This window comes from Takifugu flavidus, chromosome 19 (genome assembly GCF_003711565.1).
Source record: "Takifugu flavidus isolate HTHZ2018 chromosome 19, ASM371156v2, whole genome shotgun sequence".
In the NCBI taxonomy this organism is placed as follows: Eukaryota; Metazoa; Chordata; class Actinopteri; order Tetraodontiformes; family Tetraodontidae; genus Takifugu; species Takifugu flavidus.
The window spans coordinates 5,827,930-5,845,311 of record NC_079538.1 but is presented as its reverse complement, the minus strand read 5'-3'; the positions used below and the strand labels follow the sequence as shown (position 1 = coordinate 5,845,311).

Sequence of the window (17,382 nt, the reverse complement as noted above, 5' to 3'; positions counted from 1 at the left end):
TCTGCGTTGATTCAACTTCCTGATGAAGGAATATGCCTCTGAGGTGAGCAAACCTGAGTAGGTGTAAACAAGACACGTGGGTGCTGCTTCAAAAGGTTTATTTGCATTATTTAGAAACTGTAGAAAGTTTCATTTTTGCTTCAGAAGAAAACATTTCAAGCACAAACGCAGCCGGCGGTGTCGCCGCTGACACACGCACAGCTGCTCCACTGTCGAACTGCTCCAAAGCCAGAGGTGGAGAGCGCCGCCCACCTGGTCGTCGTGCGTATCTACATCTGCCCTGACAGCGGGGGTTGCAGGTTCCAGTCCCGTCAGACGGGCCGATTGGCAGAGGAGACTACGACTGCTGGTCACCTGACCCAGCCGTGGGTTCCGACGGTGTGACATCACCGGGACGCGTTTCGGTGACGGACAGGCGGTGGAAGTGCCGCAGCGCCCGGGCCACCTTCTCTGGACAGATGTTGTACACTGGATGAGTCGGAGCCTGGAGCAACCGAGGATGAGAAGACGACACATGCAATTAATTATTACAATTCACTGACGTCTCCTGTGCTGAGCAACCATCGGGGACACGATTGAAGACGCTTTTTCCACGGATGCGATGAAACAAGTTACGGCCTTTGCTGTAATCTGCTGCTGGCGTCCGTGAGGAAAGAGGACAGATGGAATAAGAACCACCCAGAACGCCTCGAAACCACAGCTTTGCTTTGCTTTAGTGTCCAACTGCATCTACAGCAGCACCTCTGGATCAATATGTGACTGGAAATAACCGGAATGAGCCGCAGGAACACACCGAGGTGCAGTCCGTGGGATGTATTTTAAGGTCAGGGAAATGTAGCCACTCAGCAGCTGAATTTATACCAATGTATAGTCGGGAGCAATTTTTGTTGCCTGGCGACTGTGAGAAATGGATGCTCCGAGACGTCCAAGAGGCTCCGTCTGTAAAAGGGGAGGACGACTGTGCTGCCTTCAGACAGGCTGGTGGCATTTAGCAACTGGATTCCCATTTCTCCCTTTTCTTGCTCATACTCTTGTCAATGAATCAACCTCGCCACAGCCTCACCAGTCGGTTCTCCTCCTTGCCGAGGATCGTCTCGTGATGGAGCTCCATGTTTCCGAAGTGCTGCGCTACGGAGAGTCCGCTCAGGCAGTAACACGTGTGGTAGAAATCTCTGGATCTGAAGACGGAACAAAGCACAATGTGGAAAACCGTGTCAATGGCACTGGGCCGGAGAGCGCGCGTGTGTCCAGATGGTGTGGGACTGACTTGCCAGGCTTATCCAGCAGGCCCCCTGTCGGGCTCTGACAGCACAGGAGGATGTACTCCTGCAAGGCCTGCTGCTCGAACAACCATCGCTGCTGACTCAGCTCAGGCTCTCCTGTTCGATAAGGAAAAGTGATTAAAACTACTGATCAAAAGCAATCTAGAGGTTTGTAACCGTGACACCCTACCTTCCTTAAACAAGGCTCTGTGGAGTAGAGGCAGCAGTCCCGCCTGCCAGAAGGAGTAGCAGCCGTCCACCAGTTTATTACAGCGGCCCTGGAAACCACCTTCGAAGCGCATCTGTCTGCTGACCACCCACCGCTGGGGACAGACGGACAACCAGGTATGAAGAGCCGCCGGGTTGCACAAGCCCGCGCAAACAGTTGGGAAGGAAGGGCCGAGGGAACGCTAACGTGGCTGAAGCGGCTGGGCAGTTTTGCAGTTTTGTTGCCATGGAAACACCAGCTAATTGGTGCCCATCCAGTCGGCTCCTCTCTGATGAAATAATCACCGAGTGCGGGGATCAAAGCCAGCTGGCGTCTTAATCTGATGAAGACGGGGGAAACAATGATCTGGTGCTCGCTCTTGAATTAAACGGTGAAATTGCAACGGCGGGGAAGAATTTAACTGAATGAGCCAGAGTGTCGGCATGCTGGAGAAAACCCTCTGGAATCCTCAGCAGGATGGTGTCCTGCACACTGCTGCACGCATCCGGCTGGTCTTGATTTGATTAGAGCCGCTGCACCAAACTGCACCGCGGGAATTACTCTGCTTCCTGTCCTTCGCCAAAATCTGTTCCTGAACTATTTATTTCTATGAGAACCTGGGAGTGTGCAGTCGATCAGAAAAGCTTTTTATTTATTGATTTTTTTTTTTTTAAAAAAATAGAATTTTAATGGTAAGCAAAATCTTTGAAAATGAGTCTTTAAAAAAGCCACCACTGTCACCCGGGGGCCTCCGACTGGCAGAAGAAAGGCGGCAGCAGCAAATTTATTGTTCTACAAATCATGATCAAATCATGAAGCCGCGCTGACGGCTACTCAGGCATGTACGGTAATTCTGACATGGTGACGCCTTGCACGGAGCATTCCTGCCCCCTGAGGTCACCCGGCGACTCCATTTTGCCTTGCGTTAAACTGCGATGGCAGAACATCAATATTTAAGCTTTTCCAGGAGACTCGGAGGGCGGCTCGCTCGACCTTTGGCCCAGTGATGAGTGGATTATACTCTCATGTTTGACCGGACAACAAACATTTGGAGAACAGTCAGCCTGTATTTAAATCCACATGGCGACAGTTGCTGGTAGAGGACAGAAATATCTTCTCTGCTCCTTTCATTGAGTATATTCTCATTCTGGTCTCAGATATTTCACCCCAATAAAGAACAAACCCTCCGTTGTGAGCAACAATAATAGCCTTCTCTATGGTTTTATATATATACACACACACACACACACTCGACATAATGGGGGGTTTTCTGGCTTGTATTAAAACCTCAAAATAGAAAAAGAAAAGCGGACCAGGAAAATGTCGAGCTTCCTCACCAGCAGCGATTTGAGGTCCAGCATGTGTTCTTTCCCCAGGATGACGAGGGCAGCTGTGCCACAGAACGAGTAGCCGCCGTGGGCCTCCAAACCCGGCACGCCACTGAGACCCCCCTCCCAGTTCTGACAGCTAAACACACAGAAGCAGCGCCCGGTAAATTCCATGGTTTTAGGAGAAATGGATGTAAATAGTTCGAGGTGTACCTGAGGATCCAGTTTGTCGTGTTCTCAAACAGTTTAGGAGTGAGGATGTATGTAAGGGATGCTACGGAAGCTGCACAATATGCACTCCTAAAAAAGAAAACACAGGTGTGGGTGAGCGGGAAATCTCCTACGCTAGGACTGTTGCATTTTTAGAGTTTCAAATATAACTGCCAAATCTCCCTGGGTTTGACTTATTTGGTTCTGAGGGTTTAAATTAAAATAAAAGGAAAAATCCTCAGGTTTAAACCACTTTATACCCAGTTGGTTCTGCTGATACAAACCGAGCTCCTCTAACGAACATTGAACTACTTCATCGATGATGAAAGTGCAGTGCTGAGAGGGCAACTATTATTTATCCAGTGTTGAAACCAAAGATGAAGAGTTCTGCACTCACCTGACGTCCACCTCCCCCCCAACGTGCATCATGAAGGAGCCATCTGGCTGCTTCACTGACCACAGGAAATCTAACAGCTTCTGTCTGGTGAAGGACGGCAAAGGGGGAGAACAGAAGAATGAGAAATACGGAGTCAAGATTAGTTAAGTGGAGCTGGGATCGGTGTTTCCAATAAAAGAGATGAGGTGAGGACAGAGCGGGGGGGTGGCAGAGGCGAGGTATGAATGTAATAAAAATGTAAATTTACTCAATACTCATGAGGGTGACCTTATATAAATCATCACATTCAATAACTTGAGGATTTCATCAATAAACTCCCAGGACATAATGGGGCATTTATGCAGACTCCACTGTCCAAACCAGAGCCAGGTTTAGTTCCAGCCACCACCAGCAGAGGGAGACAGATTATCAAAGACAGACAGGATCTGCAGCATCTGACTGCACATTAGTACCACAACAATGCATGAAGAAGACAGTGACTCTACCTGTCTATGACATTATAGGCTTCTTCTGTGCCAATGATGCAGAGCGCATTCACAGCAGCATAAGTAGGTGCAAGGTGGGCATGTTGTCCTGGTCCCCCAGCAAAACCTCCAGTTGGGCTCTGACAGCGAGCCAGGAACTGGCACACGCTAGAGGAAAGAATAAAATGATGGTTTGTCATGTAGTATCAATACCATAGAGGGAAAACTTTCAGAGCAAAATGTCTGTAAATCATCCACCACTACACAATAATGATAATTACTACTGTACGAAACCCAATCTGGAAAATACGGCTTTGTTCTTCCGCACAAACCCCCAGAAAATTAGAGATGTCACCTTCCCCTGGACGACAGAGTGAGGAAAGAATAGTGTTTGGCATTCAGAAACATCTGTGCCTAATGTTGAGGTGGGTGAAAATACGCTGTAGCTTCAGCTAATGTGGTGGAGGAGCGAGACAGGCGTGATGAACAGGGCAGATGACAGATCACGACTAGAGGTTCTCGCTGCCGCTCAGGCTGCTATCTGATGCTGCACTGCACCCTCCAACCGTGGTCCAACCACAGTTTCCGTTTCTTCCACTGTTCACAGAACCACTTTCTCAAAAACACACGCTTCATCCTCTGCCATGGACAGAACCCAAAGAACTGAACCTGTCAGGAGCCAAGCGAGTTGGAAAAGAAAGCTAAATTCATTAATGTCAAAACGGAGACCAGTTCTGGACAGAGGAACACAATCAGGTGACCATCGTGTGTTGGAAAGCGTGGCGCCGTCACCGGCAGCAGGCGGCACCAGCCATGGCGTTGCTGTGGTTGCAGTTGGCAGAGAAGCACAGGCACTTATTACAAGCTCTGCAGTCATTTCATCAAATGATATATTTTAAATGAAGCTCGTCTCCAATCCCACCTGCGCGAGCAGATTCTCTACTGTGATTTTGCTCCTAGGCCTGATTTTAAGCTGCTTTAACCGTTGTAAGCTGCTTGCAGGCCTATTTAACGTATAATAACTCCCTGTTCTGTTCTCTGACAAGTTCTATGAAACCTTCATGTTAAAAGTTACAATTAGAGTAATTAATTTAGAGGGGGGTCATATAGCTTTAGTATTCCATAGTAAATCCCTTCTTTTCATACTGACATTTTTGCTAACCAAATTAAACACATCCGTCGGTAGATTTGCTTTTCATCTGTTGTCACTTAATGTTTGCAGCAGCATTCGCTCCCCGACAGGAATTATGACAACTCCACTGTGGCGATAAATAAGAAAGTCTTTATTCATCTATATTATGTCAGCAGAAATTTGGCTGTTTAATGTGTGTGTGTGTGTGCGTGTGTGCGTCTCACTCTGAGGCGACAGCAGAAGGTATCGGCTCCTCGAGTAACTCCAGACTGTGAAGAATCCAGAAGCAAAGCCAGGGCCTGCTAGCATCCAGACACTGCTCACACACACACACACACGCACACACACATACACAGACACACACACACGCAGCATCACAAGCAGAGATCAGGTCAGCAATAAACCATGAAAGGGAAGCCTGGATTTCATCCTGCTGCTTCACAGCTTTGTAATACTGTACCTCGTAGGCGTCAGATAAGTGCCGTAAGCCCTTCTTGAGATATTGGTAATGCTGTTCTCGCACCAATGCCGGCCTGAATACACAACGCAGAAGAGTCGGTCACAAACGGACCACCGGGCCGCAACAGTCAACACTATTGTCTGGAAACAATATTTGCTGTTGTGTTATCGTATGAAGTGCCGGGCTGCACAACATTCACAACCCAGTGGTAAATTGCTTTGCACCCGTGCCCAGAGAAGTGTTTGCACATCTGCAAAATGTGTTGGCCCAAAACCGCCTCTGGCAACTGCAGCTTGTTCCAACCGATCAAACAAAACTTGGGTTTTTCACCAATTCAAAACCAGCACGTTCAACTCAGACTGTCATGGTCACCAGCGAGGGCCAACAAACTGAACCCGTCTCTGCTTTTAAATATCTACTGGTCGATATTTTGGAAATGGAAGCTTCGGCCACTTTGCAGTATCAAGAATAATTGCCTTAAAATAAAATAAAAAGTGTCCAGTCCTTCTTTTCTTTAGGAGTGAAACTGATGGAGTCAACCTTTCTTATGATTATTGATTGTGGCGCGGTGCTACCGCCTCTATGAGCGCCTCACCCTTGTGGATAGTGCGAATCGCGGCGCTCTGAGGGTTATTACAAACTCTGGAGCTCTATTTCATCACTGTCTCATATACCAGAGTAAATTGGCCGTCTCAGCACAGCCAATGGCTTGGCTCAGTTCTTGAGATCTCTTGTAATCTTGAATAATGGGGCCAACAGGCTCCGTTGTCGGAGAAGAAAGCTTTTAGGGTTTCTGCTTCATCTACGTGGAACATTTTGTTGGGTTAGGGTTAGACCAAAAACTCTATCAAATTCCAAAATCCGGTGCGTCTGAATGTATTTAAATCCATGAGAAGTATTGTTTAATTTAGGCTTCATGAGTGCAAATGTTTTTTGGGGGGTATTTACATCTGTTTAATGTGGACATGTGTTGAAACTAGTTTTGTATCTCCACCAAGCTTATGTGAGAGCTGACGTTTGCCTGTAAATAACTTGGTGATAAACCGATTTTACTGACATTTTCAAGAAATTTAGAGCTGATTACAATTTGCTGATGTTCTGGATTCCGGAGGGACTTCAACCTTTGATCTTTCAAAGATCAAAGCCCCTTGGCAACATCTTTGGAGGAAATAAAAAGGACACAATCAAGATGAGCGGAGGCCACTGACGTTGACCAGCGACCCCGGCCTCTACACCTGTGAAGGGCAGGGAATAGAGACATTTGAGACACTTACTGGGGTAGACTGTGTATTTGCTTGTAGTTGTTGATGACTTCTTCAATGCTGGATTCAACCTTTTTCTATACGAAAGAGAAAGAGCAGCAGCATCAACACTACCAACATGCACATCATTCAACAGAATATATCACATATTGTTAACAGGACTGCAAAGATGGAACATTTGCAGCTCTTCTAACAACAGTGCCTCTCAGAACTGTGGGACAATCATGCAATCAACAAGTATTAAGTGACATATATAACAAAACACCATAGATTTTGTCGGTTCCTTTAGTGGTTTTTAGGCAAAACTTAACACAATAGTCAAAGGCGACGTCGGGCACTGTTTTCACTGCTTCGCTAGCAGCTTGGTTAATCTCGTTAAGTTACGGGATGCTAGCTAATAACGATCTCTGCGTTGCTAAAAGTCCCGCAAAACACAGTGAGCCAACACAGGTGAATTAGTTGGCTTTTAGTTTTCCTATTAACTGGACGGTAAATAAGGTGAACCTTTTCCCAGAGTTGTGGCTGGTTAACGGACACGCCTCAAGAGAATTAGCTTTAACCAATACCGAAGCTAATCTCTGCCTCCACTGACCTGCTCCAAAGAAGTCACAGATTCCACTCCGTCATCCACGAACTTTTCCGCCGCATGGCACTCGTTGAAGCACCGCAAAGGTGTCGGTAGATCCTCCATAGTGGTGTTAAAACGCCTCAGCAATGATGACAATAACACGCCGCCACCGCCGTACCGAGTTTTGATAGTTGTCACTCGCTTCCTGTGGAAGTCGGAATGGGCGGGAAGCGCGTGCACGCTCACTATGGCGTCTCAAAGAGGACAATCTTTCTCCATTCGCTAAAATCAAGCGTCTAATTATTTTTCTATTTAAGCGGAGAACTTGTCAGTGGTTTGAGTATAATTGTGTTTGCCTCTTGTTAGGGTTTAACTGCGTCTGACTGGGTTAAGTTTATCATAAAATAATTTTCGCCGGCGTTATCGCATTATATCTTCATCAAGTAGCTACTTAAAAACTAGAGCGATACCGGATGTGGTAGAAAGCAACTATACAAACCTACACGACCGGACAGAACAATACATGTGGACTATAATTAATGTGCTTTAGTCTACAAAGTCGTTGCCTCAACATCTTCACACAATCCGTCAAATTGCCCAATTATTGACATAGATTCTATACATGAGTCATAGTTCCAATCTCATAGAACGCTATTAGAAACTTTGTAGACTTTTACATATGAGAAATCAACTGATCAATATTTGTGAAACTTCCTACCAAATATGTGTGTATTTATTTTGGTCAAAATAAATACAGCGATGTTGTATGCCAGAAGATACAGAAAGATTACAAAACAAACAAATGATTACAGTGTCAGTTAATTATAAATACATAAAATAGATATTGCGTTCTCGTTTTGACATGCAGTAAAAATCTAATTTTAAACGTATCGTCGCGTCAAGCGCCTGATGCTTTTATGGTGAAAAGCAATAACGGAAGTTAAATCCTCATATGAAATCTTACTTGACAGTGGTCCACCGCACCCACTGGAAGCAGGAGGCTGCCTGAGAGGCTGGAGCATCCCTGTTTTGTTAACCAGGCGTCGGTGAACAACAAAACCGAGCACGTAGCGAAAACCTGTTCACCTTTTGAGCAGGCATGGGTTGCAGGTCAGGAGGAATTTAGCTGGGCTTGGGCTTGTATTATATTTTATTTTTTTCCAAAAAAAAAAAACAACAACCCCAAGAACACAACACCTAACACCATGGCTAAGCAGTACGATGTGCTCTTTCGACTCCTGCTTCTTGGAGATTCTGGGGTTGGGAAAACATGCTTGTTGTGCAGATTCACGGACAATGAATTTCACCCGTCACACATCTCCACAATCGGTAAGAGCAACTTTCCGAATTTTATTTCCTGACCTCAGCATTGTTAACATTCCTGTTCTGGTTGCAGTCTTTTGTGTATCACTCTCCCTTTACTGGCATTGTCTTTTGATCGGAATTTCTCAAATAAGACGATCTAACTTTGGAAGAAAAAAAACTATAAAATAGAGAGACTATAAAATCAAAGGGTTTTGGGTCAGTCCTGAGGAATGTCAGATAAACCTATAGCAGATAGTTCACCTATAAACACAATGCATCAACAGTGCAACCAGTCGTCCTCCATTATGAAACACTTTGTTATTTTATTAACCTCCTGAGGATACGGTGGTGGTGGTGGTGGTAGGTGACCATTTACGTTAAGTTTAAAAATCGTGTTTGTTGTCACTAAACAACGGGAAACATCCGTCAGATAGGAAACTTTGAGAGGTGAGCTCTGCCACAAATGTTCCGCTATTCCACTTGCTATCCTTTTCTATGTTTGCTTGTTTTTCTGGTTATTGTGATCTCCACTCCCTTTTATGAAAGTATAGTGGCTACTGGACCATCAGCCATAAGAAATACAACAGAGCTGTTTTTCTTGAGCCCGACATGGGTGTCCAAACTCAATTCCTTTCTATATTCTGAACATCCCTGGTAATATTTATTGCATCAACAATAAAGGGAACGTCCTCCCTGCAGCCCAGTGTGCGTAGATTGATCTTTTATGCTTTTGTCGCTGCCTGCATTGTGCAGAGTTTTCCAGAGCACAGCTGGGTGCTCAGAAATCAGCCACTCCTGTTTTGTTCAGCCAGTGGACTCCAGCTTCTTACTTTAGAATGAACAGTCTTGAGCAACAGAATGGATCCAAATAGCACACTGGGACCTTTCATGGCCTGGAACTCATTAACAATCCTTTTGTCAGAAAAAACAAAACAAAACAAGAGCTGGCAGAAAAATAATTGAAAGAAAATATAGAGCAGAAGATCAAAGTTGACCACTATCGACGCTCTCCATCTGAGGATCAGTAAATAATTCCCCAACCTTCACCGAGGGATATACATTCTCCACCGTGCCCTCCACGTTGGTAACTCCATAATTCATCAGTTTTCCTTACACTCTGCAGTAATTCCTCCATTTTCTCTTTTAATTAACACATAAACTGCAGGAGTCTTTCACCCGGGGGAGGCTGCATCAACAAGCCTTTTGAAGTTTTCCACCTGAATTAGAGCAGGAGAGGGGGAAAAACAGTCCTCCAGTCCTTCTGACAAAATAATGAAGGATTAAAATGACACACAGGAGCTTCCAGTGAACAGTTTAACCGTGAATTGCTGTGTATGACGCTGCCTGCTGTCAGAATCTGAGAAGACGAGCCCGGTGATTAGCACAACTACCCTCGGTGTTGCTGCCCTTTTTGAACGATGGGAACAAGGAAGCCCCGCGGTGCTGCGGAGATCAAAGCGGCGAAATCATCACAAAAGGAACAGTTTTCCTGCCTGGAAATGGGACTGTCCTCGATCTTGAAATGACCAAAAAGCCAAAATATTTAACTTACAGTGAGAATTCCATAATCTGGTCTCCGAATACTGGTACATATACCTTTTTTAAAAAAAAAACAATCTGCAGAATTCCAATCACCTGCATTTTCTTAGCTCGTTGATTTGACAATTATTGCTTCATTAATATACTTAACTTGCATGGCGTGTGTCTTGTGATGTGCTCGTGTCCCGTCAGTCTGCCCAACGGGGACCCTTGTAGGGGGCTCCAGCATCCCCCTGACCCTGAATAGGAAGAGTTGGCAATACCAAGTGGGTTTAGCTTTTAGCTTTAGAACAGTTTCTGAAAAGGTCGGTTTTTTAGAAAGCAACTGGCCTGGAGACAGCTAATGCGGCGCAGCTGTTGATATCTTATATCCTGGCCTCCTGGAGAACACAGTGAAGAGTTTGTACTCAGACCATTGTCTCACAGGACGTATCTGCGAGGGGAGAGGCCTGATTTTGAGTTTTCTCTCTTTTATTTGATTTCTGAAGGCCATTATTGCACGCAGGCGTGCTGATACTGGTGGACATTCTGATCTGACCTCCAGGATAAATAAATGTTCCCTTGCTCTGCTATTTCACGTCATCCCAGCCGCTCAGTCTGTTCTGGGAAAGATGAGGAATCATAAAAGACCCTGAAGAGATGATGGAGTGGGCGCACTGCTGCCGTAAATCGTCCTTGTGTTTATCTCCATCCTTTCCTGGCAGGACTCTTCGGGTGACCCATCGCCATCGCAGCGCCTGGAAATTTACAGTTTCTGCTCTGCAGTGTGTCATAACTGGTAAACAGCTGTCCTCAGGGTCCCAGGGGCGCCACGGTGTCACGGCTTGCTGGCCGAGCTCATTATACACATGTTTATCATCTCTTATAGTAGTTATGAAAACATCAGTGACAGTTATGGTTTGCTTTGCTGCTGCGTAAACAGTGTCAGTGGTGGGGAGGAGATTAAATCAAGCAACAAATACTCGTTTTCTGCTAATTTCCGTGTTTTGTCTTGTAACGCTGTCATTGTTCTGCCCCAAAATTCAGTTCAGAACTCAGTCAGGGGGTATTAAGGCGTTAAAGGGGAACAACAGCCTGCTGGGTCATTACCGCTGACTGGCTCCAGGCTGGTGACGCTCTCCAGCACGTTGTCTCTTCTGTGGCTTGTGGATCTCTAAACACCAGCTGCTGACTATTGTTGGGTGGCCTCTGTCTGTCCATCCATCCATCCATCCATCCATCCATCCATCCATCCATCCATCCATCCATCCATCCATCCATCCATCCATCCATCCATCCATCCATCCATCCATCCATCCATCCATCCATCCATCCTCCATCCATCCATCCTCCATCCATCCATCCATCCATCCATCCATCCATCCATCCATCCATCCATCCATCCATCCATCCATCCACCCATCCATCCATCCATCCATCCATCCATCCATCCATCCATCCATCCTCCATCCATCCATCCATCCATCCACCCATCCATCCATCCATCCATCCATCCATCCATCCATCCATCACATCTGTCCGCTCCTCTTGCTCATTAGTCCCGTCACCGAGCGTGTTTGTTGCTATGCGTCTCTCAGGCTGATGATTGGAAACAGCTGCCATGTTAAATTAAATGCTCTCCTGTCCCCATTACTCTCCATTTTTTCTTTTTTCTTGGTATCTAGAAAGTGTTTGACACACTGAACTCCAGGAAATATATTGACCCTCTTCCGTATCTCACACTCACATATTGATATTTGAAGGACTCCTTGATGTTTCTATTCAACATCAATGTGTATTTTATCCACTCAAGTAGGTGGAGACAAAAACAAGATCAATGCTGGATTTCCTCGGAAGGGGATGTCTTCTAGTGCAAGTGTAGTTTCCTCGTCGACGCCCACGGTGGAGCAATGTGCCTGCGGCTGCCTTTGGGATTACACAACCTCCTTCTGGCTGGACTTTAACGCCGGGTTGAACGAGCTCTGCCATGTGTGAGGAGACACCCTCTTCATTATCTGCTGCTTCTCCTCAGGCCTGCAGGCAAAGGGAAGCTGCTGATTGTTCAGCTGACCTTTTTATTCCTTTCGCTTGGCCAACGTGATCTTGAGGCCAACTCACCATTCCAGACATTCGGCCGCAGCCTCATTTGTTGCAAAGCCAGCCGGCCCAGGAAGGCCATTACTGTCAGCTGGAATGCTCTGAAGTGCAGAAACGCTGCTATAAAACCCACAGCAGCAGCACTTCCTCCATTATGCACATCGCTCTGTCTCAGTCGCTCTTTCTTGGAGTGTGATTCCGACTGTGAAGCGCTGACTGCCCAGTTAATTGGGATGAAGTGCTAATTGATTTCTCGGGGATCAGCGTGGTCTGCAGGAGCATGCGGGTTGGCTTCTGACAGACTCAGACGCGTTGGAGTGAGCAGGCAGCCATTGAGCCGACACATTAAACATTAAACAGGAGGTGGACCTTTAAATAACAATTCAATATGTCTTAATAATTTCCTTAGGAGTGTTTGAAACAAATGCGTCTGGTGGGTTTTGTCTAAGGTATTTCCTTTTCAGTAAATACATAGTATTTAGACTAATTTATTAAACATATATAACAATTATTAATAGGTCTAATACTCAATCTGCTATTGTGTGTTTATAACATATGTGAACGTGATACTGTGTTGAAATCCATAGTGAGTTATTCTGAACACCTTTAAGAGCCAACAGGACTAATCTCCATAGCAACCACAAACAACCACAGAGCCAGCACAATAAAAGCACAAATCCATGACATCCACTGTTGTATTAGCCGAGATGATTCCTTTATCCATTGTCATGTCATCAAATACAGACACCTATCAATAAATATCAATGGATAATAATTCATCTGCTGATCACTACCTCATATTTCCTACATTTTTTCCATTAAAAACATGCTATAAAGACCAGGATTGGACACCAGAAACATCTGTGGAAAAGCAACAGCTTTGCAGACTTTATCCAATAAGCACCTCTTCAGAGTAAATGGTCCATATTTTAATCAGATTTCTCCAAGTATAAAGGTTTATTCAGAGCAGTGATCAGTGTCTCCTCCTTATTGTGTTTTGCCTTCAGAACAGGGCAGCTCTCCTCTGGTTTATTCCCCGTGCAGCTCGGCGGGGTTCCCTTATCATTAAGGCCCTTTCCCCCCTCTCTCCCCTCCCATGTGATCAATTCAAAGGCACCAACTAAATGAGGTCTTAGCTCCCCGGATCATTAGCCTGATCTCCTAACAGGGTGATTACGCAGGGATAATGTAGCTCCAGTGAGTGCAGCTGAGGAGGGCGGAGGTCTGCCTACAGAAGACATTTCCAAATAGATTTTTTTTGTCATATCTGGGCTGGAAAGTGCAAATGCAGCTCATTTTCAGGCTCCTCAGGGGAACGAGGTTTTCTCAACCTTATCTCTCTCTCTCTTTTTGCCAGGAGTCGACTTCAAAATGAAAACACTGCTAATAGATGGTATCAAAGTGCGGATACAGATATGGTAAGGCAGCGGCAGGGGAGCGAGTACTGGGGGGGGCTTCGTGCGTTTTGACAAATGTGTGTTATGTCTTTCGCTGCACATGGTTGTAGAACTGATAATGATCAGGACAGACGCACGGACAACACAGGGGACTGTCGCGAGAGGACAAGAGAAAAACACAAAAAAACCCTCCCGAAAACAGTGGGGGAAAATCAGAAACTCAAGTTTTGCTTGAGATTAGAATGAACTTGTTCTAGTTTCCCATTTACAGGGTAAGAGATGCAACAAGACCAAATACATTTTCCTTGTTGTGATGCAAGAAAGTATTGAAGTACTCTAAAGTAAAGTGGAATAGGGAAATACCATTAAATAGTGTCGGGCTGTATAATTCTGGGCCTGTGTTCATGATTACTCATATATATTTGTTGGTTTCAGGGATACGGCAGGCCAGGAAAGATACCAGACCATCACCAAGCAGTACTACAGACGGGCGCAGGTACCACGAGTCTGACGGTGGCGCGTACACATGCACTCACGCGCTGCTCTCTAAAGTGATGAAGCTGCACCACAGGCGCTCTGAGCACCACAAACCCTCCACTTTCATGTTAATGACCCCAAAGTTTTATGATAACATCCCCAAATTCTTGTTCCCATCCTGATCTGATGTCACTTCTGCTTTGGGCTTCAAAAAAGGCTCAACCTCCTGGAGTTTAATGGAAGCGTAGTGAAACTGGAAGCTGCTGCCTGTTTGATGGAAACAAATAGAAATTGATGCTTTTTTCCAGATTAAGATGACTGAGAACTTTCGTTTCTGTTTGTCCTCCTCTCTACGTCCATCCAGGGAATCTTCCTGGTGTACGACATCACCAGCGAACGCTCCTTCCAGCACATTATGAAGTGGGCCAGTGACGTGGACGAGGTGAGTCTGGACAACATCTACAGACGTGCTGCCATCAGCCATCTCACAAACAGTTTTTCCTCTTGGAGTTATATTTTTCTGGAGTCTTTGGGTTACGGCCTCATACCCTGCTTCCTCCTGTCTTTCCCACATGATTATATGATGATTATATTTATTTAGTCATTATGGGGCTAATTTCCTCCAGAGTTCCGTATTAAAATGTACTCCGTTGATGTTGGCATGCCCCCTGTCTCATTTCCCGAGCTGTGTCCTTTCTGTTGACTCTCCCCTCAATTCTCTTGACATTTGAAATCCGTCTGCATCCTTTTCTTATCTTTCTTTTTGGCAACGCCCCCACAGTACGCACCTGAGAAGGTCCAGAAGATCCTCGTAGGGAACAAGTCAGATGAGGTGGAAAAGAGGCAGGTGGCTACAGCGCAGGGCATCAAGGTGGGCTCATGGCCTAGTTAAAAAAATATATACACATATACATTAATCTGTGTTTTATTTAGCTTCTGATTTGTGGCTTTTCTGCCTTTCATTCAGGTATATTTGCCAAAAACATCTACATTTACATTCTTCCACAAGAACAAGAGGCAGTTTTCAGACCAGTTACAAAGCAGTACAAAAATATATAATATATTTAACTGCCCTTATCCCCATGCATTAAGACCTCTCCTTCCAGAAGCTGGAACCCCAATACCTTTTTTTTTTTTGTAAAGAATGACACAAATGCAAGGTTTGGCTTCCTTGGGGAAAAGAAATGAAACACATTTTCTTTTTCTTGTGGCAGCTTTGTTTCACCTAAAGCTGCGTCTGTCAGAGCCTGGGAAGTGTTAGCTGACTTATTTATACTGTAACTCTGGAAAGCAGCGTAGCTGTCTCATTAGCTTCCTTTCGCCCTCTTGGGTTAATTATTTCCTAGATTGAAGTCGTTCCATTGCTGTTATAGATGTAGTTTATGGTTTTGCAGAGGTCTTACATCATTATTGAAGGCCACATATCTCGCTGTTATTTGTCTCCCAGCTGGCCACGGCGTATGGAATGGATTTCTTTGAGACAAGTGCCTTCACCAACCATAATATAACAGAGGTGAGAAGCTGATCTGAAAGCCTGCCAATCAGCAGAAGCGGACATTTATAAGCATTACCAGACAACTAACATCATTAAAGGAATGCATTCACTCCTTGTTACATAATGGAAAAGGAAATTACCTGACATATTTATGTTATTTATATTAATTGTGACATTAATGTCCTCTGTCCCTGTTTCCCCACAAGACATTCACACGTTTGGCCGAGCAGGTGCTGGCAGCTAATAAAAGAGACCTGGATCTGCTCCGGATATCTATTAATGATGAGATCAATCTGGCTGCTCTGGAGGAAGAGGAGGGTCTCCGTGAGTGCGCAGGAGGCGACCAAGACAAAAGCTGCTGGTGTTAAAGAAATATCGGAAAAATTTGTCTCTCCTTCTTTCTTTTCTTTCTTTTCTTTCTTTTTTTTTTGCTGCGGGTGGGAGAAAGACTGAGTTGCAATTTTGAAGCCCTGCACCTCCCTGTTTGACAGAGCGTTGCAACAAATGTGGGCATTTGAGAGCTGTTTCTCTCATGAGACTGAAGGCTAAAGCATTTCAGATCATCTGACAGTCTTTGATGCAACCTAAACTCCTTCAGCTACAGATTTCACTACTGTCAGACCAACAGAACTGATTTCAGGATGACTGAGATTTGAGGTGTTGTTTCTATGGGAGAAGGATTGGAAATCGTGCCCTTCTGACTTAAATCGCATCAAATCAACCTTGTAATCCCTCTCGTTTGGCCTTCATCGTCCCCTCTATCATTTTCCTTCATGCGGGATTTTTTTTTTGGGGGGGGGGGGGGGCGCTCCCAAATGCGTCTGATGTAGTACTAAACTCTCATCTCAAGGGGGCGCTGCAAGCGCAGGCATCGAGGCGAGGTGAGTACGGTAAGTACTTTTGCAGTATTTCAAATGTCTTTAAAGGGTTATGAATACATATGCACTCATCCTTCATTTTTCTTTTTGAGCGAATATACAAAATAAGTCTCACGTATTACCCATCTAAACTAGGACCATGTATTATAAGTGAGTTACACATTGGCACTGGAATAAAAGGAAGTTTCCTGTAGAAAAACATCCCCCCTAACCCCAAAATGATCTGTCCTAGTAGCACATATGTTGTACAAACGTCGGATGTTTCAAAAGGATCCTAGGATATGACCTTTATGATCTGCCAGTGGTCCCTAGATATTTCAACCAAGGAGATGACAACCTCATGGTCATCTTATGGTCTCATGGTCTCACACTTATCCTTTTCGTTCTTCTATCGTGACTTCAGTGAAGTTAAAACCAGAGTTGACCAGAGTTGCCTGTTAAGGAATCATCATCATCGTCATCATCCTCATCGTCAACATTTTCCATTTTGCTACTTACCTTAGATGCTACTTAAACAAATGTTACTGTGTGTTCCTGGGCTGTGACCCAGACACATAATGTGTCAGTGTTGTTTTATTGAGATTTTACTTTGTTTCTCATTAAGGCTCATTGAAATTGTATTTGTGGACATACTATATTGGAAATGAAGAAAAAAAACAATGTTTATGAATAAAATACTTGCATATATGCCCAGCTGTGCGTTGTTGTGTCATCTGGCTGTAAATATTAATGTAAATGACTCCAACGCATGCTTTACACACAAAATGGGGAAAGGAGCCATTTTCATGAAGGTTTATACTCCCATAAATGAGGGTGAGGAACAGAAGGAAGGTTACTGAACCCCAGACTTCTAAAGAGCCAAATACTTTTGCACCATAGACATTAAATTATTCCTTAAAAAAACAAAACAAACATTGATCGTGT

The 17,382-nt window shown here is 44.8% G+C and overlaps 2 protein-coding genes across 2 annotated transcripts; one reads left to right on the top strand and one right to left on the bottom strand.

Moving 5' to 3' along the window:
* Positions 1 to 81: 81 nt before the first annotated feature.
* Positions 82 to 7,525, bottom strand: fntb (farnesyltransferase, CAAX box, beta). Its single transcript, XM_057016350.1, has 12 exons — positions 7,316 to 7,525; positions 6,736 to 6,800; positions 5,462 to 5,534; positions 5,226 to 5,317; positions 3,891 to 4,037; positions 3,406 to 3,489; positions 3,012 to 3,098; positions 2,808 to 2,937; positions 1,453 to 1,585; positions 1,268 to 1,379; positions 1,064 to 1,178; positions 82 to 484 (listed from the first exon to the last, which is right to left on the bottom strand). The coding sequence occupies exons 1-12, from the start codon at positions 7,412 to 7,414 to the stop codon at positions 338 to 340; spliced, it is 1,284 nt and encodes a 427-aa protein (XP_056872330.1). The 5' UTR covers positions 7,415 to 7,525; the 3' UTR covers positions 82 to 337.
* A 737-nt stretch (positions 7,526 to 8,262) lies between these two features.
* On the top strand, positions 8,263 to 17,151 carry LOC130515832 (ras-related protein Rab-15-like). The gene is made up of 7 exons (XM_057016352.1): positions 8,263 to 8,620; positions 13,569 to 13,629; positions 14,044 to 14,104; positions 14,450 to 14,527; positions 14,867 to 14,956; positions 15,533 to 15,598; positions 15,787 to 17,151. Exons 1-7 carry the CDS (start codon positions 8,497 to 8,499, stop codon positions 15,946 to 15,948), a joined length of 642 nt encoding a protein of 213 aa, XP_056872332.1. The 5' UTR covers positions 8,263 to 8,496; the 3' UTR covers positions 15,949 to 17,151.
* The last annotated feature ends 231 nt before the right edge of the window (positions 17,152 to 17,382 follow it).

What these genes read in the sequence shown, in the direction of transcription:
- fntb (XM_057016350.1), bottom strand. Translation starts at nt 7,414, where the DNA reads ATGGAGGATCTACCGACACCTTTGCGGTGCTTCAACGAGTGCCATGCG. An exon ending in CTGTGACTTCTTTGGAGCAG is followed by an intron (nt 6,801 to 7,315) that starts GTCAGTGGAGGC and finishes TCTTTCGTATAG; the next exon opens with AAAAAGGTTGAATCCAGCAT. An exon ending in ACTTATCTGACGCCTACGAG is followed by an intron (nt 5,318 to 5,461) that starts GTACAGTATTAC and finishes GTGTGTGAGCAG; the next exon opens with TGTCTGGATGCTAGCAGGCC.
- LOC130515832 (XM_057016352.1), top strand. Translation starts at nt 8,497, where the DNA reads ATGGCTAAGCAGTACGATGTGCTCTTTCGACTCCTGCTTCTTGGAGAT. An exon ending in GTCACACATCTCCACAATCG is followed by an intron (nt 8,621 to 13,568) that starts GTAAGAGCAACT and finishes TCTTTTTGCCAG; the next exon opens with GAGTCGACTTCAAAATGAAA. An exon ending in AGTACTACAGACGGGCGCAG is followed by an intron (nt 14,105 to 14,449) that starts GTACCACGAGTC and finishes ACGTCCATCCAG; the next exon opens with GGAATCTTCCTGGTGTACGA.